This window comes from Mustela nivalis (assembly GCF_964662115.1).
Source record: "Mustela nivalis genome assembly, chromosome: 5".
In the NCBI taxonomy this organism is placed as follows: Eukaryota; Metazoa; Chordata; class Mammalia; order Carnivora; family Mustelidae; genus Mustela; species Mustela nivalis.
The window spans coordinates 9,727,258-9,753,952 of NC_139024.1; the positions used below are offsets into that span (position 1 = coordinate 9,727,258).

The following is a 26,695-nucleotide window of genomic DNA, read 5'->3' on the forward strand; positions in this document are numbered from 1 at the left end:
TAAAAAAAAAAAATTCGCAAGAATTTCAAGACAGCGACAGCAGAGCATTAAATCGACCTCGGGTCCTGCACAGCCATGAAGCCAGACCTGCTAACTGCCAAGGGTTTATGGTCTGGGAAAGTGATTTTCTATCGAGGACAATTAATGGCTAGAAATTCCATCGGATTGTCTGAAAGGATTTACAAAGGGCATCTAAGAGAGAAGTACAGCAGGGACATGGTGATGGACTATTAAACCTGCAGGAGGCTGACGTCCCATCCCTTGTGGAGAGCAAGTGGAAAATGCCTCGCTGCTGACAAGGCCAGAGCTACGGAGCTCAGGTCCAGCGGCCAGGCCAGGGGAGGCTCCTGCCGCTGGCCCGGGGCTGCTGGAGGTGTGACTGAGGACGGCATGATAGGGGTGAGGTTAATGAGAGAAGAAGGATGACAGGGAGGACACAGGAGGAAGCGAAGGCTAAAACCCATCCTCTTGGCTACAGTTTCCCACCAATATCAGAAACTCAGGTTTCTGGGGGCGCCTGGGTGGCTCAGTCAGTGAAGCATCTGCCTTCGGCTCAGATCATGATCCAGGTCCTGGGATCGAGCCCCACGTTGTGTCCCCTGCTCAGCAGAGAGCCGCCTTCTCCTTTTCCCTCCGCTGCTCCCCCTGCTTCTGCTCTCTCTCTATCCTTCAGTCAAATGAATAAATAAAAAATCTTAAACAACAACAACAAAAAAAGAAACTCAGGTTTCTGACCTCTAGGGCAGTGGTTCTTAATGCTTTTTATTCCCAAATGCTTTGAAAATCTGATGAAAACTGTACCCCATCCCCTCCATGCCCTCATACACAGGAGTTTCCATACAACCACCCCAAGCCTGTTCTTAGACCCTGGGGTTAAGAATGGTTGATCGATGGTTTCCCTTGCTGAAAATGAAGCAACTCACTTCAAACAACAAATTTTCAAGTTGAGTTGTTCTAAGAAGGCAGGCAGATGGGTCTGTTCAATGTGCGCCCTCGGGTCCTGAGGAACAGTGTCCTAGAGCCCCACCTCTTTTTTTTTTTTTTTTTTCTTAAAATCTAATTTTATTCCTAAAGTTCAAATTAGCTAGCGGTAGCACTGAAAATACACTTTCACTATACAAAACAGTGTAAACTGATTACACGTTAATAAAGGATTTAACACAGCTGGAGGACGGCTCTCTGCTCACCCCGCGTAACTTCCAGCTGCCGTGCACCCACACAGAGCGTGAGCGGCTTTCCTTACCGGAAGGGCCTATGTTTTATTCAGGGTCTTTCAAACTAAGGGCTGTGATTAAGTAGTGGGTCACGAAATTAATTTAGTTGGCCACGACCAGCATTCTGATTTTTAAAAAGGAAGACAAATAGCCTGGAAAATACCAAGGCATCTCATGTAATCAAGTTACTGCTTCACGAAACATTTATATACATCAAGTACCAGCGAATATGCATTTCTTCCTGTGAGTTGCAGGAAAGAAAAGAGTTGGAAAGCAGCTACTACTTTATTCACATCTGTAGCTGGCACAGGGCAGGCCCTCAGATACTTGCCCAGTGAATAAACGGATGTAGGTATCCTATCTGCAAGAGGCCAAAACGCATTCTCAATCATGCCATTTCCATGCTCCCAGAGCTGTTATCAGGGGTATTAGATTCTGATCAAACTTCTATTTTATAACTTTTTATCTTTTCTCTTGGGAGTCTGAAGATGTTATTTGTACTTCTTGAACTTTGAGAGTTTGTGGGTGGGGTGGTGAGTTTTATTTAGTGTAAATTTTGGGAAGGAAATGTTTTTGTTTCAGTTGAGAGCACTAACATAGTGAGAGAACTAAAAAAGCAATATACCTTTTTTTTTTTTTTTTTTAAAGAGAGGAAGGTGAGGTGGAGAGATGAAGGTAGATATAGCCAGAGGAATGTTTAATCTTTCTTTTTCCTTTCCTTGCCTCCTTCTTTTTGCTCCCTCTATTCCCAAATATTAACGGAGCAGCTTCATGCCAGGTAAGGTGCCGGCGGCTGGGAACACGGAACGAGGGAAAGAGATACCGCCTGCCCTCCTGGAGCACCCACTCCAAATGAGCCTTCTATCAGGACAGCCTCGTGCATGCAGGCAGAGTTCAGAAAGCCAGGAGAGGCTTCCCAGGTCCCTCCCCGAAAGGCAGGCAGGAGTTCACAGAGGAGACTGTGGCTTGTTCCAGGAAAGGCGAAGACAGGGAGGCCAAGCTGGAGAGGTGGGCAGGGCACACATCCTCATGTTTGACCGGGTTAAGGATGTCGGTCTCCTTCCTAGGAGCCACCAGCAGGAAAGCACTTTCAAGAAGGGTTGGACGATCACGTTCTGTCTGGAGTCGTAGAGGGGGGATCAGATGGGGAGAAGAGACGGATGGAAGAGGCCACCAAGAGACCCCTGCCTGGTCATGATGAGAGGTGACGGCAGCTTGTCGCTGGCCCTGGCAGAGCAAAGGTAGGGGGGTACGTGAGTGGAGCTGGGACCCCCCCGAGTAAGACAGAGCCCTGTGATGGAGAAGGAAAGAGTCAAAAGTGATTCTTAAGTGCTTGCCACTCCAAGTGTGACCCACAAACAGTTTGGCTCTCAGCAAGGTGAAGGTCCTGGGAAATGCTGATGTGGGATGTCTCTGCTCCCCAAGTGGAGATGTCAGAAAAACAGGGGGCAGCTGCTGGTCTGGAGCTCTGAACTCTGAGCTCTGAGCAGAGGTCTGAGCTAGAGCCATAAACTGGAGGGCAAGATTTCAGGAAGACAAAGGGAGCCAACACACTTCCCAGGGACAAAGCCCAGCACAGACTCCCCAGGGACAAAGCCAGGAACCACACACGCATCAAGGGAGACAGCAAGTCAGAAGGACACTTAGGGAAGGGGCTAGGGGGATAGAGGGTGGACAGGGAGACCAATAGAAACAGACTTTCACAAGGTACTTGCTTGTGGCTTTCCTGGGTGTTGAAAAAAAGTATTTTTAAAGCAGAGTTGCAGTTTGACGATTATAGGCAGAAATGAGGCAAGCACTTCTTAGCCAGATAAAAATAAAACCCACAGCCGGAGGTCCAATCTACCTTTGGCTCAGAAGGAGGCCTTGGAGCAGCACACACAGACACTGGGCTGTAGTCCCATGGTGCCCACCCAAGACGGGCAGAGAATGGGCCCCGGGGCCCCCAGAAATTCTGTCCTTGAAACCTCCCTGTTGCTGGGGGATGTGCTTTCCAAACCATCTCATCAGACACACAGTCTCTCTTTTTTTGAAAAGCATTTTTAAATGAATGTGCAGAATAAAAAAAGTAATGTTCAAAAATTATTTTAAAGGCATTATTTTGAATGAACAGAATCCTCTAACAAAGCATTTTTTGTCAAGTGCACCTATCAACGAGCCCCATTCTGCTGTGAGAGCATCTGACCCCATCATCCAGAAAGCCGCACAGGGCAGGGCCTGTGCAGGCTTCTGCTTCCTACCGTGGTTGTATTTTCCATTCCACAGTTAGAAACTGGAGTCCTATTTACGAATTGGCTGTCCAGAAGAGAAAAGGGCTGGTTTTGCATGGTGGGAGAACTCTAGCCCCTGGGACAGGAAGTCACAGTCATTTGCTGAAAATGAACACGGGGGCATCCTGGCTTTGCTCATTCAGTGTGGGAGCTGGGCCAACAAGGTCTGTCACAAAGGGATGGCTCTGCCCTCCTACACCGGCAGAGCCCTGACCTCACTCCTGCCAAGTGCAGGCTCTAAGACCAAGGCGACTCACTTCCCCTGCCTTGTCTCATTTGGGGCATGAGCCCTCCTGCCATCCCAGCCTCACCCATGGTGAATGACGAGAACATGACATGTGTGACCTCTGTCAGACTTGGGGGGCTGGGCGTGTTACTTGATTACTCCCGCTCTTAGGTCCAGGTGGTCTCAGATTGACCCAGGTCAGCTATCTGCGGACAACAGGTTGTAAGGCAGCTAGGGCCTCTCCTCGGGCAGCGATGATGCCACCAAAGGACCCTGTTGGAATCTGAAGCTCCCTGGGATGAGGACGATGAGGGCTCACCCTACAAAGTCACAGACAAACGTTCTAAAAAGGTGTTTTAGGATGTTGTTTCCCAATTTTCTCTCCAAGAAACTGCTGATGACTTTTAGACAGAGAGTCAAGGACAGATGGGACCCCAGTCCGGCTAGGATCTACCTCGGGAGGCCCCTTGCTTGCCCCTGACACCCCGAGGCAAGGCTCCTTCTCCTCCCGGGCTCGCTTGCATGCCTGCCCACGGCCCGTCCCTTGGGACTCCTGGGTGCTCTTGAAGGACTAGCTTCTTCTCATGCTCTATCCTGTGGCTCCAGCACGGGGGACAGACTCTGCTTGTGGCAGGACTGGAAATGGACTCCTCATTAGCGGCAACTAAGAACAACCTACCCACTCAGCAGGAAGCTCGGAGCTCACTGCGTGAACTGTAAAGAGCGAGGCCTGGGCAGCGTGAGCATGCCAGCCGTGGGGGCCGTTCTGGGGGAAGGGAGCAGAGTTACTGTGGGGTCTGCCCTCAAGCTAGCATCCTTGGCAGCTCCCAGGGCGGCGGGTCCTGTCCTAGCACCGTCTGCTCTCAGCCCCCTGCAAGCTCCTGACCCCACCACTCGCTACCCTCCCTTTCCCCATGTTTGTCTTTTTTGCTCTCTTCTTTCTCTTGCTGTGATTTTTCTAGCGCTTCCCCACCCCCCTTCTTTTCTTCCCTCTATGTGTCCGACTTCACAGACACCAACTAACCACTCCGGCTTGACATTGTAGCTCTGGCTCTCTGCAGCTGGTCCCATCGTTTCTAGGTCCTCAGGTTTAAGTGGCTATGGATGGAGTTCTGGAACGAGGGCCAGAGGCTTCCGGGCAGTCAAGCTGAGTTATGTGCCATACAGACAGGTCAGTGTGCCATGATTCACTTAAAATACGTGAACTCCATTTTTCTTTAAAAACATTAATTTTTTTTTTAATTTAAAGATTTTATTTACTTATTTGACAGACAGAGATCACAAGTAGGCAGAGAGGCAGGCAGAGAGAGAGGAGGAAGCAGGCTCCCTGCTGAGCAGACAGCCTGATGTGGGGCTCGATCCCATGACCCAGGGATCATGACCTGAGCTGAAGGCAGAGGCTTTAACCCACTGAGCCACCCAGGCGCCCCTAAAAACATTAATTTTTAACATGGGGATATAATCATGCTTCCAAGAGATAAAGGGCTCAAACCCTCATTCCCCTATCCCAACGCCATGAATTCAGTGAAGCACGGACTCCTGCTGGCTCTTCCCCTGAAATATTTCTGGAATCCATCCACATTGTTTTTCCACCTCCATGGTCGCTTCCCTAGCCTGCGCCAAGGGAACCTGCCAGGGCAGCATCCCTCCCACTCATCTACATGGCTCTGTCTTGCCACCATCCACTCACTGTCTGTAAGGTGGACTGAGGCCACTTTCTGAAACACAGTAGGGTCACTGTGTTGTCTCCTGCTCTCAGGGTAAGACGGAGGATCCTCAGTGGGCTTGGAAGGTGCGTGTTTACCTTCTGCCTCTCATTTACCTCCTCCCTGACTGCCTGGGCTTTTCATGTCAGCCTCTTCCTCGGGTCCCTCCCTCTGCCTGACAACCCGTGCTTATCCTGCGGTTCTCAGATTGGGTGCTCCTTCCCCTGGGTTAGGAACCTCTCCTGCGTGTTCCCACCTGTGTACTTTTGAATTGTTCATCTGCCTCCCCATTCCATGGATGCAGCCCCGCGTTACTGGGCGGGTACCTGCAAGCTTGCAGGTGGGACCCAATCAACCCCATTCATCGCTGTCTCCCCAGTGCCTGCCTTGCATGGGGCCTGACAATCGACAGTTGGTAGACATCCCTCCGACAGCTGAGAGAAGTGCTTACAGAGTCACACGTCCAGCCCTAGAGGATCAATAGCCTACAAGCCCCCTGCTTCCCTGAGCACGGGGTTTTAAGAATCCCAGACACACATGCTGGGGACTTTCTGTCCTCCAGCAAAGCATCAGCATGATCAAAGATGGAAAAAATGCAGGTGCTTTTTTGTTGTTGTTGTTGTTCAGCTAACCGGACTGAAAAATAAACCTACAAATCAATTACTAATAATGGTTTTTCAGGCACAAACCGCCGGTGGAAAACCAGTTACTTTTATCATGTGATAAAAGGCATACTCCTCTATTATGATATCGTTGTGAATTTAACTCCTAAGCGTCAAGAATATGCTCTATAATACCACCTTATTTTTGCCCGCTTCCAAGGGAAAGACATGTGGCACAAACCATTATACAACCCACGGCGGGGGTGGGCTGGGGCTGGGAAATGATCTTTGCTTCAAATCTAAGATGACGCCCAGTGAGCCTTTGCGGGAAAGCCTTAATTTCTTTAACTACACCAAGGGTTCTTTTCTTCCCAGTATTTCTCAGTGGCATAAAGAGATTGAGACAAGGACAGTGGGGAGGAAGGGATTCTCAACAACTTTTAAGGAACTTTCAAGAAGGATTCTGTTTACCCAAGAACCCAGAGAGGTGGTGAAGACAAGCTCAGACGCTCATCCCGCCACTGAGACCGCCCACCCGCCTCCAGGAAGCTATGTGTCTGTGTGCTGCACACCTGCATTTCTTGAGAGAGAAAGAGGAAGAAAAAGGGGAAGGAAGAAGAATGAGCCCAGTGTCATTGGTCTTCTTAAAAAAAAAAAAAAGCTTGTAAAAATGGCATTCTTGGGTGTCTGGGTGGCTCAGTTGGTTAAGTGTCTGCCTTTGACTCAGGTCATGAGCTTGGGGTCCTGGATCCAGCCCCACATCGGGCTCCCTGCTCGATGGGGACCCTGCTTCTCCCTTTGTCTCTCCCCTCACTTGTGCACCTGCTCTCTATCTCAAATAAATAAATAAAACCTTAAAAAAAAAAAAAAACACCAAACAACCAAAAAACAAATGGCATTCTTGGGGGAAAAAAAAAAAAGTTACTGGGTATACTTGAAAAAAAAAAAAATTAATACAGTCCATCTGGTGGGTGGTGGGGTGGAGAGATGTTACCTGTCATCTTCAGAAGTCTATTTTCTAACAAGTGAAGAGTCTAAACAAGATTTAAGCGGGGTTCTTAACTTCTTGGGTGTGCCGTGACCCCTGCCAGGAGCCTCCTGAAGCTTACTGGCCTCCCCTTCCCTATGTGTTTTTAAATTTATAAAACACATGAGAGGACAAAAGAAACCAAAAATCAGTATTATTTTCAAAATAATTAAAAAGTTGCGACACAACAAAATGCATGCTTGTTTATTCATATGCCAAATAACAGAAATTAGATTTTATCAGTTGTTGTAATTGTGAAGCAGTGACAAGTGGAAAGGTTGGTCTACATATCTGCAAGGCATCAGAAATGTCTGTGGTTTCTCGTGGTGACTAACCCTATTTGTGTGGTTTGTGGCCTGTATATATAATTGAAGGATATATTAAATTCCATTGAGAGGTTCGTGAGAATAAAGATGGGATTGTTTTTCCTATCCAAGCTCATGGATCCCTGAATTCCATCCACGGTCCCCAGATCCGGAATCCCTGCTCAAAGCAAACTCTAGAAGCAAGGTGTTTGGTCTCTGGTCAGGCCATGTCCTTGGAGGGGCCAGGCCCGGTGACGGAGCCGCATTTCTCTAGCAGTGGCCACGGTCTACCTGTCCTCATGGCAACTGAGCTCCGGCTCTGAGGCTGCTGGAGCCTTGCTCTGTCCAGGTCGCTGGGGTAGATCATGGAACTCTCTCCCATGTGGGGCCCACGGCTTCCACTCAAGTTGCTGGTACCTTCTGATTCAAGTACACAGCTCACCTCATTAAACTCTCCTCTTGGATCTTAACAGACCCATGGGAGCCCTGAGAAGAAGGCCCAATCCAAGTACAAAAAGCCTGTATTATGTCAACTCAAGAGGGTAATATACATGTCAATTGCACACATGAGAGGATTCTAACGATCTGAATCACTTACACATGTCCCTTGTCTTGCTAACCTCTCAATAATCCCAGGACAATAAGCAGTGTGATGAGTTTACTTAAGACTTTGCATGGTTCGTGGCAGATGCTCACCTTCTCTACTCATCCTGGAGCCTTCAGAAGCTCTTAGAGGTTTGTGAATGCCTGTGACTCATCTTCCTACTCTCCCTGCAAACTGCAGCCCTGCCCGGGACCCAGGCACAGAGCCTCATTCAGTGTTGGATGAATGGCGTGTTTCTGCTGGAGTGGGATAGAGGTTACGGTCTTTCCACACAAGTTAAATCCTACTGTCTGCCTCCTGCTCACCTTCTGGCCCAGCTGAGTTTCTCCCTGCTATGCAGCTGTGCATTAGAGCTTTCCCACAGGGCTTGGGAGGACGGCTTCTTACCCAGGCTACTGGAGTCCTGCTGTGTGACCATTTGCAAGTTCCTGCCCTCTCTGAACCGGAGCTCTCTATCAAATGGGGGTGATACTCTCTACCCCCCCTAATGCACAGGCTGGTTGTGAGCAACAGATGAGATAAGATATAGAATCACCTCCTAAAGTAAAAAGCCTTCCCTAAATATATGATGATGTCATAAAAACCCAGGAACTATTTGAGCGTACATTGTTTCTGTGTATTCATTTCCTGTCCTTAATAAAAAATGTAGCAATCTCATGTTACAGGCACAGTAGTAACTTTTTTTACATTATTAATTTTCATTTTTTTAAAGATTTATTTATTTTTAGAGAGCAAGCGAGCATGCGTGCAAGCAGGGGCAGTGGGAGAGGGAGACAAGCAGACACCCCACTGAGTGGGGAGCCAGACACAGCTCAATCCCACGACCCTGAGATTGTGACCTGAGCCCAGATCAAGAGTTGGATACTTAACCGAATGAGCCACCTAATGCTCCACGTTACTAATTTTTAAATAAGTGATTCTTCTTCCCCTTTTCCCAACTTAATCTTTTCATGTTAATGAGTCTTTTATTTAAAATACTTTCCAACCTTTTGAAAGTAAAATAAAACTTAACATATTCTAAGAAACCCAATTATTTCCAGAGCTTTTCCTTTTCAATGTACAAACTTATACTAAGCTTTCAAAACAAAAGCACACAGGTTACTGGTCACTATCCCAGTGGGCAGCCTTTAAGAGCTCAGTCCTGCCCGACTGCTGCTGACAGTAGGTGGAATTCTGTGAAACCTTTATCGTTTAACACCCAAAAGCGAGCAGCGGGATCAGCTGGTCGACCACAGATATGTTGGAAGAAAGAACTTCATAGCTGGTGATGTATATTTTATCCTTTGCTTCCCTAACTCCCAAATCCATTGCTGGAGGACAATTTCACCTCTAGGCAACTTAAGAAAACAACAGATGGCTGGACTATAAGACACTCTATAGTATAAAAAGATGAATAGACACACAGCCTTAGAAAGTGACCGGTCTTCAGTCTTCGAGTCTCCCTGCAGGTGACAGATTGGTTAATTTCAGCAAATACTCACTTTCTTCCCTCTTGAGATAGAATATCCTTCCCTGTGCCACTGACAGATCACAGTCATGGGCATATGGCCATCTGACTTGTTTGGCCAATGGAGGCTTAGCACATGTGCTCCTAAGCAGGGGCCTTAAGAGATACTGCTTGCTTTGGTGTCCCATCACCTGGTCCAGTGACGCACACTGGGAGAAGAAGACATCCCTGCTGGCTGCAGTCCCTCCATCCTGGGTCCTCAGAATCAAACTGGAGAAGACTCACCCTCCTCAATGCCCGGAGCCAAGCCCAGCCAGTTCTCAGAACTGCCTGTGACCCACAGCCACACGAGAAGGAGAAGTGCTATTTTTTAAAGTCATGGAGATTTCAGAGGATGTTTGTCAGACAGCATCGCTGGATAGTAGCTAACAGATACATCTCATCGACTCACTTTACACTGTGAGATTAGCCCTCCTAAGGCCAGATTTTGATCTTGTTCCAGCAATTCCTGCTAGTGGCTGAGTCTGGTCCCTCCTTCTTGGGCCACATCCGGAGCCTCAGGGTGGCTGCCATCTAATTTTTCAAGACTTTCCTCCCATCTCATCCCTTTGTGAGAATTCAGCTAAAATGACCATCCTAAGGTCAGACTAGCTATCCCGAGTGTTAAAAACTTGTCAAATATTCTTTATGGTGTTAGTGAACTTTTCATAAGTAGGCAGAAAACTTCTCGACGGCAGGAGTCCTGTCCTGTACTTCTTTGCCCTCTCCACCCACGTAACCATCTGCTGCTGGAGGCCAGCTCCAATTCTAGGCCGCTCAAGTCAACAGCATGACGTATACATACGTTTGATTTCATTACAAATGCTTACGTTACTTCTACCCCTGTTGGCAAACTGTGTCCACATCCACCTCAGACACCCAGAGAAAAGATGGCCCTAAGGGGAGCTGGAGGAGAAAGACAGCCTTTTTGATGAGTTTTCAACATTTCCTATGCATGGTTTCCAGCAGCCTCCAAAAGATGGTGGTTACTTATTAATATTAAAATCTCAAAGTGGCTAATCACCTTGAGCAGTTTTTCTTCTAGAAGTGGCTGCCTCCTGTCAGAAGAAATGAGCAATTCCTGAGGCTTCCGCATGGCCTGACCTCCGGGCTGGAACGCTTGCCGATCCCCTGGCTCTCAACCTTGACTGTGACTAGGAACCCGCTGGGAACTGTGCTAAAATGCAGACTTCTGGGCCCACATAGTCCATCTTAAGACATTTATACGGACTTACATGCACTGACACCTAGAACAAATGTGTTGTGATTTGTGAATCTACTTCACAAATATGTTGTGAAGTAGATTCTTCTGCAAGAGGAAAGCCTTCGAGGAGTTTCATTTTATTTTGGTTATAGCCTCAAAAGCACCTCTAGACCCTCAATGTTAATGTCCTTTTTAGAAGAAACTCCTGGAAGCAGAACACAGAAGACCTCATTGTGGGGAAAGCATGTTGAGAAAGAGATGGCCAGGGACGGGGCAATGGTGTGAAGACTCCACGGACAGTGCAGAGCCAAGAGACAAGCTGGGGCCAGCCGGGGACCCAGGAGAAGAGGAGCGGGCATGATGTTCGGGACAGAAGAGCTGGCAGGAAGAGACAGCAAACGGCATGGAGGCAACCAGAAATGGTTTTCATTTGACGCAAGAGGAGGTGAAAAGACTTCCAGGAAAGAATGTCATCTTACCATCAAGTGAGTCAGGAAGGTTACTTGGAATTCTGTCATCTGTCACTTAAGCTAATAACACCGAATCACTGCTAATGAGTGACTTCATTAAAACTCCCCTCTCTTTCTGAAAAAGGACTTGAGCTGCCTATAAGCAAATCAGGAAGAAGTCAGTGCCAAAAATACATGCCCTGAGGTCTTATTTATATGCTCAGAGGTGGGTAAATTTGGCTCTGAACTTCTGATATGACTAAAACCTTTAAGGAACACATGGCAGTCTTCTGCACAGCCATGAACTGAATTCTGGCCCTCTCTCCCGTCTGCAAAGAGTGAGTTACATCACAACAACAGTGACAGTCCTGACTTTCTCTTCATTTCAAAAACCCCCTTCAGCCTTCAGTCCACTATAATAGGTGATCAGAGAAAAAAGGAAAAATAAAAAGAAAAAAGAAAAAAACCACCTCCAAGTTTGTTTTTAGCTGTAAGAGCTCATGACTGCAGGTATTCACTTAGAGTTGGAGGTAGGCACACAATTAGGGGAGGCACGCAGGAACTTTCCAGAGGTCCATAAAGGTTAAAAACAGGGCTGGTGGCTTGGATCCAAAAGCATTAAGATGATTGATAGAGTTTGAAGTTTAGTGACAGGACCTGTTGCTTCAACCAAGGAAAAAGGACAAAACTCCGGACACTGAGGAAAAACTGACAGGCTATTGGAAGGGACTAGATGTCCCGAGGAGCAGAAAAACCCAGCCGTGTGCAACCGCAAAAAGCTCAGAGGCCGGCCCCACAGGAGTCGTAGAGTAAACAGCTCCCCCAAATCTCAGGGGACAAGCCTCTTGGACTGTTTTCAAGCATTTGCACAAGTCTCCGAGCTTCTGTCCTGTCTGGTCTGCCCAGTATGTTGACCCACTGGGTCTCTTGCCTTCAGTAATGCAGTAACCCCCTCCTGACACTGTACGACTTGGCAAAGGGACCCCCTCAATGAGAAGTCTGGGTTCCAGAAGACCCCTCCCTGTGGTACCAGCCCTACACTGTCTTGATGACCTCTGCCATTCTCGCCAGACGGTGAGACCCTTCTAAACAAGGACTGTGCATTCTGATGATCGTTTCAGAGATTTGGAAAATTAGAAGTGACAATGAAGAAAGTATTCACACACACACATATACACATGAATAGGCAGCCCTCAAGTCACTTTCTGCACCTGGTCTGTGGGTCAGGGACATGCGTTAGACCTCATGATATCCAACAGTACAGGTCTCCTTGCATTGCTTTTTCCCCACAGTGTTACTGGTTATTAATGGCTAGCTTATTCTTTTGACTTAACTGTGTAATTGTTTTACCTCATCCCCTGCCTTACGTTGGTTAATTTTATAAAGAATATTGTGGAGAGAGGGCGCCTGGGTGGCTCAGTGGGTTCAAGCCTCTGCCTTCAGCTCAGGTCATGATCCCAGGGTCCTGGGATCCAGCCCCGCATGGGGTTCTCTGCTCAGCAGGGAGCCTGCTTCCTCCTCTCTCTCTCTGCCTGCCTCTCTGCCTACTTGTGATCTCCCACTTCCTTCAAATAAATAAATAAAATCTTAATAAAAAGAATATTGTGGAGAGAATGTATTTTGATTTCTATTGTGATTCCTAACTGATCTATGACCACTTACTTTAATGTATTAATTTGGTAACTAATAACCCTACTGAACTTTAAATGAGCTCTGATGTTTGCTGGTACTAGTTCTAATGTTATTGTTGGTTTTCTTGTCACCTGCAACGAAGGGATTATTTTGCCTGCTTCTTTTTGAAAGTGCATATTTATTTTATCTCATCTTCCTGCGTTAGTTTAAAAAAGCTAGAAAAATGTTAAATGCTAGCCATGATCGTGAACATCCTAATCTGTGTCTAACTTTAATGTAAAATAACTCTAGCATTTTGCCATAAAGAAAATGTTAGCTTTTTTTAATCTTTACAATTGTGTTAAAGGATATTCTTTTTGTTAGTTTTTTTATAAGTGCCTAGCAATTTGTACATTTAAACAACATCTCCTTCGGTCCCCTATCCCCCATTTTACTCTGTTTTTATGAGTACAGCTTTTCTAGATTCTGCATATAAATGGTACCATACACAATTTGTCTTTGTCTGACTTATTTCACTTAGCACCATGTCCTTGAGATACATCCATGTTGAAACAAATGACAGGATTTCCTTCTCTCACGTGGAGGAATAATATTCCATTGCATGCCTATACCGCCATCCTTATCCATTCATCAGCTGACAGGCACTAGATTGCTTCCATTTCTTGGCTATTGTGAGTAAAGCTGCAATGAACATGGGGGTGAAGATAGCTCTTCAAAATGCAGTGGCTTTAAAAAACACAAATTTAGTGTCTTGAAATTTTAACAGGTCTGGAGGTTGGCTCAGGGTCTCCCAAGGCTAGGATCAAGGTAAAGGTCGGGGGTGCAGGTGCCATTGGGCTTGGGTCCTCTTCCTTCCAAGTCTAGTGTGGCTGACAGCATTCATTTCTTTCTTGCCTTTTCCACATGGTCCCCTCCATCTTCAGGCCAACCATGCAGGATGAATCTTTCTCCTACTTGGAATCTCTGCTGTTTGCTCTGAAGGGCTCTTATGATTACAGTGGGCCCACTTGGATCATTACTTGGAGTCAGTTAATTAGGAACCTTACTGGCATCTGGAAAACCTCTTTGTCATGTGAGGTGACCTAACTGTGGAAGTAATACCATAGTATGGAGATCATGGGGCCCAAATTCAGCCTATCAGACCACCCAATCTTGGTCTGCCAAGTTTTAGAGTTAGAAATGGGTGCCAGATTTTATTAAATCTCCTTTTCTTATCTATTATCATGATCATATACCTTTTGGCCTTTGACCTATTGATATAGGAAGAGACTTATTAACATTTTAAAAATTGCAATCCTGGGATAGGCCCTTCTAAGTCAAAATGACGAATTTTCTTATTATGCTGTTAGATTAAATTTGCTATGTTAGATTGAATTTGCTATGTTATCATGTTGACTTTTACATATATTTATTAAAGAGAGTCTTCTTTTTCTCATGTTATTTTGTTAGATATTAGTGTTAGGTCTATGCCGTCTTGGAGAAATGAACAGAAAAGCTGTCCAAGCTGCTCTAAGATCTGAAACGCTATTCAGAGCACTGGAAGTAAGATTGTTTGGTTCTGGCATCTTTCTTGGATGTTTCTTTAGTAAATTACTCAGTCTTTCATTATTATTAGTCTACTTAAGTTTCTACTAATTCTTTGACTCATTTTCCATAAAGTCATGTTTCACTGAGATTTTCAAAGCAATCAGCGTATTATATAATATGCAAACTAATGTAATTATTTTCTAATAACTAAAAATTCACCTATATTTGTCTTATTTGAATCTGTTATTTCTACTTTCTTTTTATTTTCTCTTTCAGTCTTACCAGAAGTTTATCTTTACATTGCTTATTTTCCAAAGAATCAGAGGTGGGATCATATTTATTCTTCTGTTTTCAAGGTCACTAATCATTTTCTTCCTGTTTTTCTTAAGCTTATTTTGCTATTCTTTTTCTATCCTCTTGAGATGGATGCTATGTTTGTTTTTTGGTTTCTAAATTCAGGGTCTTTTTGCACTAGATTTTTAAAAACTTTTTATTTTATTGGCCATTCACCATCCAAGTAAATTTCCTGTTTTGGGGAGAATCCCAAAATAGGTAGGAGACAGGACCCCACCCTTCCACCCCCCAATATAGAAGCTGAAAGTGGGTAGTTAACTTCTCCCACCTTGCTAGCTCACAGGTGGGGAAGTGAAACAGGCCCAGGGGCTCCCATCCAGATGTCTGAACCCACAGTCCTTGCAGACGGACGGAGTCAGTTTTAAGTTGAGAGCAGCAGCAGAATTAGAACTTGGTGGTGGTGCAACAAGCATTTTGCTTGTGGTGCTCGTGCCTCCTGTGACATCCTTTTGCAGCCGTGACTGCACTCAGTCACGCAGCCCTCCCTGGCTCTTCCTGGTTTTCAAGCCTGGTTCTTAGGCTTCTCCTTCATTCCTATGGGCTACCTGACAGCTTTCCAAATAACTCTCTCTTGCTTAGGTCAACTCTTGTGTGTGTTTAAAATGTAGAATTCTAACCTGCATACAGTTTTCTTTTGCCTGTTTCTTATTGTCATTTTCTAACTAGTCCACAATTGTGATTTTGAGGTTTGTGTTGGAAGTTTAAAAAGTTGTTTTTTTGTTGTTTGTTTTTTTAAATATCACAACTGGTCAGGTTTGTGTATTTATCTCTTTGTGACTGATTTCTAGTTTTACTGTTGTGCCATCAGGTATTATGGTCTGTGCAATATCTGTTCTTAGAAAGCTAGGAATTTTTTGTGGCCTAGTATGATTAATATTTGTAAATATTCCACATACCATTTAAAAAAAGGTAAGTATACTTTGTAGAAACAAAGTTCAGCATATACTTATTAATTATATATTAATATTCTTTATTTCCTTACTTCTATTTTATTTACCTGAACCATCAAAACTAGAATTATACAACTGTTTCTCATTAGCATTATGTTTATACAAAATTATCCTTGCTTCCTCTAACAATTTTTACTTTATATATTTTGACACAATATTACTGGGTGCATATATGTTGATGACTGAATTGTTAATTGTACTCTTTACCAGTGTAAAATTACTCTCTTTGGCCTATGCACCATAATAAATATAATGATTTCTTTCTATATTGAATTCTTCTTAATCTGTTCTTAGTAATGATCGTTGAGGACTGTCTTTTACTTGGATGTATCTAGCCACTAGCACAGGGTCTGACACATAGGTCCTTATTAAATACAACTGAAAAGGAAAGATATTTGAAACTGGGGGGTACAGTAAACCCCTGTTTGTTTTGGTTCTTGGGAGAATGCAAATGCCATCTCTCTCCATTCCCCTCAAATGATACACTTTCTTGGGAGATTAATAGCCCTCTCCCCATACCTAATAGTTAAAAAGAAACTCCAGAATGCAACTCTACACCAGAAGGCACCTGTAATTCCAATTCTCAGATATTCTAAACCTTTTAAGACTGAGCCCAACAGTGAAGCAGTAGCTCTAATGCGTGAGCTCTAATATACACAGAATATACACAACAGACAAAATATCAGCAGCTGAGCTCAGAAAACCACATCACACAGGAAGCTGCCGGATCAATGGGACGGAGACACTATGGTGTGGGGTGAGAAGGGGAGTGTGCACTCCTCCCAGGAGAGCGAGAGCACAGCAAAAAAGAGGCAGGGGAATGAGAAAAGGAGTTTATAAGGATTTTTAAAGATGGTGGTACAGCCCTACTCAAAACAAGAGTCACTGAACACCAAGTGGAGGGCCTCTAGAGGTTCTTTGTGCCACCTACACCAGAACCAATAGACGAGGACAGAACAAAATGGGACCAGGGCACCCCCTATGTAAGGAAAGAGGCTAGCAGCACTGAGTGCAACCCAGGGGCTGACACAGCCTGAGGGCTTCACGTGCCCTTTTCTTTGTCTTCATAGGCAGAGAGTGTCCTCTTTGCCCACACAGGGCAGCAGGTCTGGGACCCAGGGGGCTGCTGCCTCCAAAGGCCACCTCTGGGCCTCAGGCTAAGCTGCTTCTGCCTGGTCAGAACTAGACTAACTCGAGGTAGAGCAGGCTTACAAACACATGCGCGGTCTCATTGTTTAGCCAACTCAACTTCATCCACAGGGTGTGATTAAGCTACTTTCAAGTAAGTCCCTTTTAATTACAGGCTTAGATTGTGTTCAGAATACCCAATTCCGGTGAAAGCTGCTGGCTTTTTTGACAGGAGACCAGAGACCACCAAAGGACAGACTTCCCTAAAATGTGGAGCAGACTCACGTGGGGGCTCCAGTATGTATACAGTGAGTTGGAGAGGACCTCCCAAGCACGCAGTGTGCTTTCCAGCACCTTCAGTTAGTCTCACTTTAATCATGATCTGAGGGATCCTGAGGATCAGAGACAGAAGAAAGGGCTCCATGGCCCCAGATGTTGGGTCATTTAAAAATACCGTATAACTTCAAAGATCACCTGGATTAACCAATAAGCCAGAATACTCTGTTCTGCCTGTGCAGAAACAATGGATGGCAACAGAGAAAAAGAACTAGAGAGAAGATAAAGAAAGGTTCTGAGAGACAGACAGAAAGAGAGGTAAACAGTCAAAACCAGAGCGGAGAGGCATATGTTCTCTTCTACTACTGCAGGTCCTCTAAAGCCCACCAGATTACAGGAAAACAAGGTGATTCTTATCACGCCGTGAAGATGAATCTTGTTCTGTGCAGTTACCTTGAAGCATCATGGTAGCATTTCCCTGGTCACCCGTGACAACACTGATGGCAAGCACGCACTGAGCCCCCAGTGTGCACCACGTCTACCTGTGGTCTTTGCTGGACACTGTCTCACTTAATCCTTAAAAGAAACCTCTGAGGAAGTACTAGGGTCATCCCATTTTAGAGAGGTGGTAACAGTTGGGGACAGTCAGATAACCTACCCAGGTACTGATAGCATCCAATGACAGGACCTCGATCTGGTCTTGTGCATTACACCCACACTGCCAACCACTAGGCTCTGCTAACCTGTTCTGTATTTGCACCAGAGTCTGCTCTCCATGGAAGCTTTGTCCCTCAGTTCTCAACTCAAAATACAGAGCCCCTCCCAGTATGCTCTCATTTCAAACTTAGTTAACAAAGAAAAATACTTTTCTGGACCACCTGGGAAACTGCATTTTTCCTCTCTCCTCTCCCAGTGTAAAGCAACACTAAGCCATGTACATAGGAAGAACCAACCCAAACCCATTCATTACAAAGGAAGGGAAGGCGCATGTGCTAACCCTGGCTTTCAGCACATCATTGTACATTTCTCCCTGGCTGCAAAAAGTATAATTCTTTCAATAAAAATTTTCTTCCTACAAATAAAATCATGGCAAACTCTGCAATTACAATTCTTAGTTGGAGACATTTGCTTTCTGTTCTGTTTTCCCGAATGTGGAAAAAGGTCCAATTTGCTGGTCTGCTCACGGGTCACCCCAAAGGCCCAAATGTAGCATCATGGACTGGAAAACAAAAGCTATGTAGGCTTGAATCACTGTGTAGTTGTTCCAGGAGTGCTGTGAGTAGTTTTATTTTTAATCAGCTGTATGCTACTTGTCTCACCTGTCACTTGTACACTGGGGCCCTGGCCAAGCTTTGCCACACTCCAGCCCCAGGACCAGCAGATGCTGCTTTGAGGCAGATGTTGGCAATGTGCTCTTTGGCCAGTTCTCTTCCCCTTGAGCCCCCTCCCAAACTTTCCCCTTTCCTTGCCTTCCCCTTTGCTGTTCTGTGTCTCCCAAATATAGGACACCACTATGCTTATTGGTGGTGTGTGTGTGGGGGGGTGCTGGATTGCTACTGTGACTTGGATTCATCAGAAAGGTTGCAGAAGGCTCCTAGACACTGTGGACTGATGGCTCCTATTTTTTTAGCTGGTACTTTCCACAAGACACTGTAGAATCGTAGACAGTTATACTCAAGAAGCACACCATTAACTGCGGCTGTATATAATTTTGGTAAAGGGATTTTACATCTACTCATCAGGGTTCTTTAAGGGACATTGTATGTACACCTCCGGGTGTTGGAGGGAATGAATAAGACGATGATATGACCTTTTAGAAGGCGTTTTACAATAATCCGAAGAGAATTTTAAAACATGATGAGCTGGGAAGGAAGTTTTATCATGATCAGGAGTCTAGCCTAGAGACAGAAAACAGAAAATTGGAACCAGTTGATATAAATGAACAGTTGGATGTCTAGAAGTGGGTAAATATTTTTATAAATAATAAAGAGAAGGAGGTACCCAGTAAATTCTTTGGGTTTATAGATATCAACTCCCTACCTATGAATGCCTAGTGAAATATGTCACCAGACCTTCAGGAGAAGGCAAAGTAACAGAAGAGTTTTGTGAAAAATTTAAGTTACATCATATAATAGTTCATCATTAGTATCAAAATTATGACCCAAGCAAAGGTTAAGCAAGACCCAAGCAAAATTCTCAAGCAAGGGTTTTGAGAATCTCTACAGGTTATTTCCTGAAGTCACCAGGAAGCCTATCAGAAATCTATCAAAGGCTGCCACTGTGTCCTTGTGGAAACCCTGGTCTGCTATCACATGGAGGATGAAGTGTGGTTTTGGTCATCACACCCACAGAGGGCTACGAGTAGATCAAGAAATTATCTAGAGAGAGCTAATCAAAATATCAAGGAAACAGAAGTAAGAACTGAAGAGTAACAAAGATTACAGACACAACAATAACATTTGCTCTACCCAGGCACCATTCCAGGCTCTTCCTCATATCAACCCACTTAATCCTCCAACCATCCCATGAAGTAGATACTGTTATCAATCCCATTGTACAGATGAGAAAACTGAGGTATAGAGAGTTGAAGTAGCTTGTCTGTGTCATGATGCTAGTATTGGCACCCAGGCCATCCAGTGCCAGATTCCTGACTCTTGACTCAGGCTACTTGCAAATGGGAAAGGACTGAATAAAATTCCATGCCCTTCTGCTTGGGGGACAAGGCTAAAAGTAATTTACTAAGTTGATAAAAACAAGACAAGGCCTGATGGCGAAAACGGGGACTTTCTACCAATTTTAGGTTTTTAATGTTAGGATGAAATAATTTTCAGATAAAAGGTAAACAGTTTGCACAGCAGAAATGCATTACGACATTTTCTTTCCCTCAAGAATTGAGACTACAATTCTAATAGATTCAAAAAGAGTGCTGGCCAGGCATGATATGTTACTGAGGGAAGCAAATTCGGGTCTGAGCTCATAGAGGATTCCCGGGCCTAATGCCCAGAGTTATCCATGGCAGGTTATGGGACTGGAGAAATGTGGGTCTTTCCCAGGGGGCAGAGCACTGTCTTACCCACCCTTCCTGTGACTTGGGTCTTCTATCATCTCCTTGCCAACTTCATTCTCTAAGAAGCTTCAGACCGGGAAGGAAGATGGTCTGTGGGTGTGACTAGCAGTTCTCTGGCTGAAGTGACAGGAAGTGCTTGCCAAGTAATTCCAAGGGCCTGAGACCCAGGTCAGCTGTAAAAATCCCCTGTTGGGCCAATGGTGGCCAAACAGTAGAGCCATGTCTTACAACAGAGGACCTCTGTGCTACCCATTCCCTCTGCTGTTCCTCCAGTCTGTCCTGGAGAAAGCAAGGGGACACAGAGGCAAGGTCCTGGTGGTCTCTGGGGAGAGCAACCATCCTAACTAGGGGCCTGGAAGTCCTCCCGCCTCTGCCTCTTTTCCTCTCCTTGGACTTCATGGGGCCTCCAGTTCCCCCACTAAGTGCTTCTCTGAGGAGTTGGGAGAACTAGACAAAGCCCACCCGGCCACATTTAGGCAACAGAGGGACCTCTGGGTAACAGGGTTTTACTTCTAGTGCCTGCCGATCTGGAAGCTCCAGGAGCAAAGAACCCCACTCTGGTGTGTGCGCTCCGGGAGGAGAAGGTCTAGGGCGCTGTACCCGGAGCGGAGGTGGTGGAAGAAGGAAAAATGAAAAAGTAAAAAAAAGAGAGAGATTCGGTAACACTAGGTTTGGTGAATGGGATCGGCGGCAGGAGGCGCTTGGAATACGGCTAGTACTGAGTTCAGTCCCGCAGGATGAGAGAAACCCACGTGCTCTCGTCGGCTGTGCTAAAGCGAGTCCTCCGAGGAAACGAGCCCCCCCAGTGCGGCCGACACCTGACCCCCGCGTGACGGGCCCAACCGAGGCTGTCCCCGCGGCTACTCACCTACGCAGTTATCGCAAAGGCTACAATGAGAGGCACGAGGGGGCCGGAAAATCTTGCAGGTGAAACAATACTTAAGTTTCACAGTCTGTCCATTGATGATGACTTCTTTGGTTCTGGGAGGCGGGCGGTACCCCCCTGAACTGGTGCCGTTTGCGATATCTGTGGAGAAAAGAAGACAAAGAGCGCACGCTCGTCACACGGTCCCCGGTGCCCTGCAGGCTCCCGCATCTAGAAGGGAGGCGTGGAGTCTGCATGTCTAAGGGCAGTGGCCACCCTTGGCCTTGGGACACCTACGCCGTTCTGGGAGGCACGTGACACACGAATGTTCCTGAGGCGCTGAGGAACTACTGTCCCACAGACTTCCTGGTCCTTGCCAGGACTTGGGCGGGGGAGCGGGATGCTGGGACTGTTTCACACAGGTGGGAGCGGCCACGTGACTGAGCTCTGGCCAATGGGATTCCAGCACTTCCGGTGCACTGCTGCCAGTGGGTACCTCCCCAGTGGAGCCCCGCCCACTCTCTCGCTCCCGGCCAGGGCACTTTAGAACCCCAGCAAACTGGGGACCCTGGATGACTGTGCAGAGTAGAGCTGCCTCTCTGACCTCTTCGCCCTCCACACTCTTACATGGACACCGAATCCCCACCAAGTTAAATTGCTGAAGGTCTGGGCTTTGTTACAGCAGGTAGTGTTGACCTATTTAGTACAGTGGGTGATACTGGTATCAAGATCTTTCTCCAGGGGCACCTGACTGGCTCAGTCATTAAGATCTTTCTCCCCTGGTGCATCCCAAATCCAGTTTGAGAATCTCCCACCGTGTACACTGGCCTCCTCAAAAATCCCAGGTATTGGATAGAGGGAACGTAAGTCATATATACGTGTGTGTTTATATGTATTCAAAAATATACATGTATATACATTTAAATATACGTTTAAAGGCATATTATATATATTCAAAAACATATACATTAAACTGATATTTAAGAAATAATTTCCCTATTTTGTTTATTGTCTGGCCAGCATCTTTTGCCTGGCCAGTTTTTTAAATGTTGAAAAAAATACAAATATGTATATTTTTTTAAGTTTCATTTTATCTTACAATCTCGTTCTGGTCCCTGAGTTCACATTAAAATCACCCAGGGAGCTTTTAAAATTCCCCTAATGCAAGGACCCCGGGCCCAGACCCATTACATCAGAATCACCCCCAGGATAGTTCCGATGTGCTGCAGGGTTGAGAAGCCTGCTCTACAGGAAGATAAAACATGGGAGTTTTATTCTCATCTAGACCTCTCCCAGCCCTGTAAGTGCTGCCAGAAAGAATTTGGGGCAGGCAGCTCGCCGCGCAGCCAAGAGCAGGAGGCCACGAGGGATAAATAGCGAGAATATCTAAGGGCTTCGGCAGAGACTCTGCAGCCAATAAACAGTCAGGACAGACCCTAGGGGCTGGAGGAAATCTTGGGAAACTTCATGGTGTTCTGGAAACAGAGCCAGGAGCATGAAAGGTAGCTGTCCCTTTTAATTCATACACACTGAAAGTACACACGATCAGACAGCAACAGTTGAAACATTTGGCAAATTTGCCAAGGGGTAGTGGGTAGTCCCACCACCCACAGAGCCCCGCCCCCAAACAGCTGGGAAGAGAGTTACGGGAAGAGCTTCTGAAACTACTGGTCTTTCCGTCCTGCCCTCAGACAGTCTGATTTCATTGGCAGGGTAGAGTCTGGCATCAGAGTGGTAAAAATTCCCTGGGGATGGTGGTATTTGCAGAGCTGTACCCTCTGCCCGCCGCCCTGCACGGACAGCACCCACCATGCACGCCTCGTGATATCAGGGGCCCCTCACCCTTCACCCCAATCTTCTGTAAGAGAAAGACAGAGGCTGGAAAATCTCCTCCAGCCCTTTGGCCTTAGTGTTGGAATTTGTGAAAATACCAACCGCAGCGGTAAGACAAGCATATTGAGCAGTTAGCCATTTTCTATTCACGGAAAATGAAAGTTCTCTTAAGCAGGTTATGGGAGGAGAGGACAGAGAGTTCTGGAACACCTGAGGGAGAGGAGGTGGTGGGAGGCAGGGAAACGGGAAAAGTAAGGAGCAGCCCTCTGATCCACCCCTGGACTGAAAACAACCCTTCTACTTAGAATAATTAAACAGCCGTGGAGTCATCCTAAAGAGCCTGGTGGCCTTGCCAAGTAGGATACCCTCTCTTGGCATGTGTCCCACCTGCCTGGCCTCCTATAGCTGCCCCATGGGACATCTCAACAGCTTTTCTAATAAGGAGAAAGCAAAGAGAGGACATGGCTGTGTACTTCCCTAAGCATCTGGGTAAAAATAACTTGCTTTGAATAGATCAAGGATAAGGTCAGTTCTCCAGAGACCATGCCAACTGGATGCCACTGAGGCCTCGATTAATTATGACTTGGTGCCTTCCTGGTCTTATGTCAGCCCGAAATCTACTGTATCAATTCAGCTCATGAAAACATGGGAAGAAACACTAGAAAGCCAGATATAGACTTTAAAATAATAATCCAATCAGTAAGATTTGTGTTGATTTAATCAGAAAAGTTTAAAAACTGGATTGTCAAGTGCAGTGTTTTAAAAAGTGGGAATGATAAACTCACCCACACTAGAACTACTAAAGGCTTGGTCTGAGTACCAGTGGCTTGGAGAAGGATCTGCTTGCACTTCTTAAGACAAACTAGTGACCCTGTAGTTCCCTAGTATATTCTGGAAAGATTAAAGCTTTGACACAATGTGAACTGAAGGCTATAATTCAACAGACACGGTCAACTGAAGCTTAAGACCGAGGCTAAACCCCAAAATTCTTTGACTTAATATCTGGAGAGCTTTTTATCTAAAAGAAATGGAAAAATCAGAAGACCTAGATTCAGGACCCAGCTGTGCCATCATTAACTGACTGAAAGTCCACAGAACTAAAATAAAAACCAAAAAGTCAACTGACATTCAGGATATATGGTTGACCTGTGAACAACGTTGGGTTTGGGGGGCAAATCCCTTGCACAGCTGAAAATCCAAGTATAACTTTTGGCTTCCCCAAAACTTAATTATGAATAGTCTGTTGTTGACCAGAAGCCTTACAAATAACATAAAGTCGATGAAGATGTATTTGGTATATTCTATGTATTAGGTACCGTGTTCCTTAAATAAAGGAAGCTAGAGAACAGAAAATGTTATTAAAAAAATCATAAAGGGAATACACATTTACAACACTGTTCTGTATTTATTGAAAAAAATATCAACAACACATGTATAAGTGGCCCCGTGCAATTCAAACCCACATTGTTCTGGTCAACTGTAGGGACCCTAAGCAAAATACCATGCCAGAGGCCATGGAGGTCCCATGACCAAAGACAGACATGGGTGCAGAGGGGGCAGCGAGAGGGTGTTGCTGGGCAGTCTGGTGAGCAGTGAGTCTCCTGGCTACCCACATGGTCTTCCACGCACCTGACCTTCTCTTGCTGCTCAGTCTTACAGAGAGCCCGAGCTCACCGCACAGTTGCTTCCTTGCGCCCCCTTGACCAGGCGATGCTGTTTCCTACTTCCAGGCACGATGCCTTCTCCCCCTGGGCCTCCCTTTCCTGCTGTCTGCATAGACACCCGTCCTTCTTAAAGGACCAGTTTGAAGTTCTCTTTGTAAGCTGAGCTGTTTCCTCCTTTAGACTGCTACCATGCGGTTCCTGTATATATATATGATATTCAATCAGTAGGTCGTGTTGTGCAGGGTTTGGTCCTGTGCTGGGAGCAGGGGGAGACACCTCCTCTGCTGGTGGTTCTTACAGGTCAGAGGGAGGACCTTGCTAGGGCAATGAGACCAGGATCTGCTTTTGTGTCTTCCCCCAGATGCTGCTGGAGGGCGGAGACCGGGCCATGCCCACTTGCATATTCCCACCATCCAGCAAAGCTCCCAGCACACAATAGCTCTTCAAGGTACATGTTGTATGGAAGGCTGATCGTTCTGGAAGGTGGGCACCAAAGATGTCTGGATGCCCAGGATTTGTGTCCTCCATAGGCACACATCAGTCTGATGTGTGAGTCCCTGCGCCCTGTGACCCACCCTTCTCCCTGGGAACGCCTCTCTCAACATCTTCCTCCAGCTGTTGCTCCTCTCAAACACATCCCTGGCGACTGCTGGTCCGAAGGCCCATCTCACCCAGCTTGTCTGAACCACCAGAGAGGGCCGGGCGACACGGACAGCTGAGCACCTCAGGGCACCCCAAAGGGGCCATTTTATTTCACATCACAAATTCAATAGCCACCCCAGCCAACAGCTTTCAGGCACACCTGGGTCCAGGATAGATGTGAATAATACGGGCTTGAAACCCAGGGCTTCAAATACCCCCTGAACACAAAGGAAGTTTCTCCTCTGCATTCAGACAAATGTCAAAGGCTGGTCAGAGACTCTGTTCCTCATCCCTGGAGATGATGAAGCCCCGTGGCCCACCCCACATCATGAGGCACAGAAGGTGGTTCTCCTGCTTGAATCCTCAATGACTCTGTGTTTTTGGAGTTGGGTTTTTGTTGTTGGCAACAACTGTGCCTCTGCTTCTTGGGGCTGCTCTTTGTGGTTTAAGCACAGCTGTGGAAAAAAGAGTAATTGAACTCTGCAATACCTAATGGGTAGAGAAATCTAGAATTTGGGGGGATAAAGCTCTAACAGCACTTCAAGTTTATATGAGTCTGTATTTCTTTCTTTTTTTTTTTTTTTTAAAGATTTTATTTATTTATTTGACAGAGAGAAATCACAAGTAGATGGAGAGGCAGGCAGAGAGAGAGAGGGAAGCAGGCTCTCTGCCGAGCAGAGAGCCCGACGCGGGACTCGATCCCAGGACCCTGAGATCATGACCTGAGCCGAAGGCAGCGGCTTAACCCACTGAGCCACCCAGGCGCCCCAATGAGTCTGTATTTCTTAAGGACACTTTTATAAACAAGCGTTTTGAAAGAGCTTAAAAGACTGAAATGGGTTTTTTTCTTCATGAAGAACCACCCCTCCCCTGCCTTGCAAATTGTCGGTAGCTGTGGCTGTGGAGGCAGAAACAGTGACAGAATACCATTTTGCCGCAACCTCACGACCAGCAAAGAAAAGGGGGTCTGGGGAGGGGGGAGGGGACGCTGTGCGCACAGTGTGGATCCGGGGACGCAAATGTTCTCACTTGGACAGGAGGCCCGGGCTTAGCAGAAGTCTTAAGTAAGCTGTTTGTTAATACATGTCTATTTTAAAGCCACTCTCTGAATAAATCTTGTTCTCTTCTTGAGGCAAATAATAAATAGGGCACTCACATCCCAGGAGACCCACTTGTGTAGCATCTCATTTATTCCTGCTCCAAATTCAGGGAGAAAATGGTTGACTTTTAAAACTGTTGAACTTCACCATATAAAATAACTGAACTCTGCTTTTTTGAAATGCAAAGGGAGTGGGGGCACCGGGGTGGCTCAGTTGGTTGGGCATCTGACTCTTTGATTCCAGCTCAGATCATGATCTCAGGGTCATGAGATGGAGTCCTACCTTGGGCTCTGTGCTCAGCGGGGAGTCTGCTTGAGATTCTCGCCTTCTCCCTTTGCCCCTCCCCCTGTTCACATGCTCTCTTATCTAAAATAAATAAATAAAATCTCAAAAAAAGAAACGCAAAGGGAGGGGCACCTGGGTGGCTCAGTCAGTTAAGCGGCTGCCTTCAGCTCAGGTCATGACCCCAGCTCAGTGAAGAGCCTACTTCTCCCTCTCCCTCTGCTGCTCTCCCCACTCCTGCTCATTCTCTCTCTCTCTCTCTGTCTCAAATAAATAAATAAA

General features: G+C 46.1%; 1 protein-coding gene across 4 annotated transcripts in view; it reads right to left on the minus strand.

The window, feature by feature from the left end:
• ZDHHC14 (zDHHC palmitoyltransferase 14) overlaps positions 1-26,695 on the minus strand; it is a gene marked incomplete at its 5' end in the record, with an annotated part of 268,451 nt that overhangs the window by 53,628 nt on the left and 188,128 nt on the right. For all 4 annotated transcript variants that reach the window (XM_082729580.1, XM_082729578.1, XM_082729579.1 and 1 more), the window contains one exon: positions 20,896-21,054. In XM_082729580.1, the coding sequence (XP_082585706.1) occupies positions 20,896-21,054 (159 nt within the window). The remainder of the gene's footprint in view (positions 1-20,895; positions 21,055-26,695) is intronic.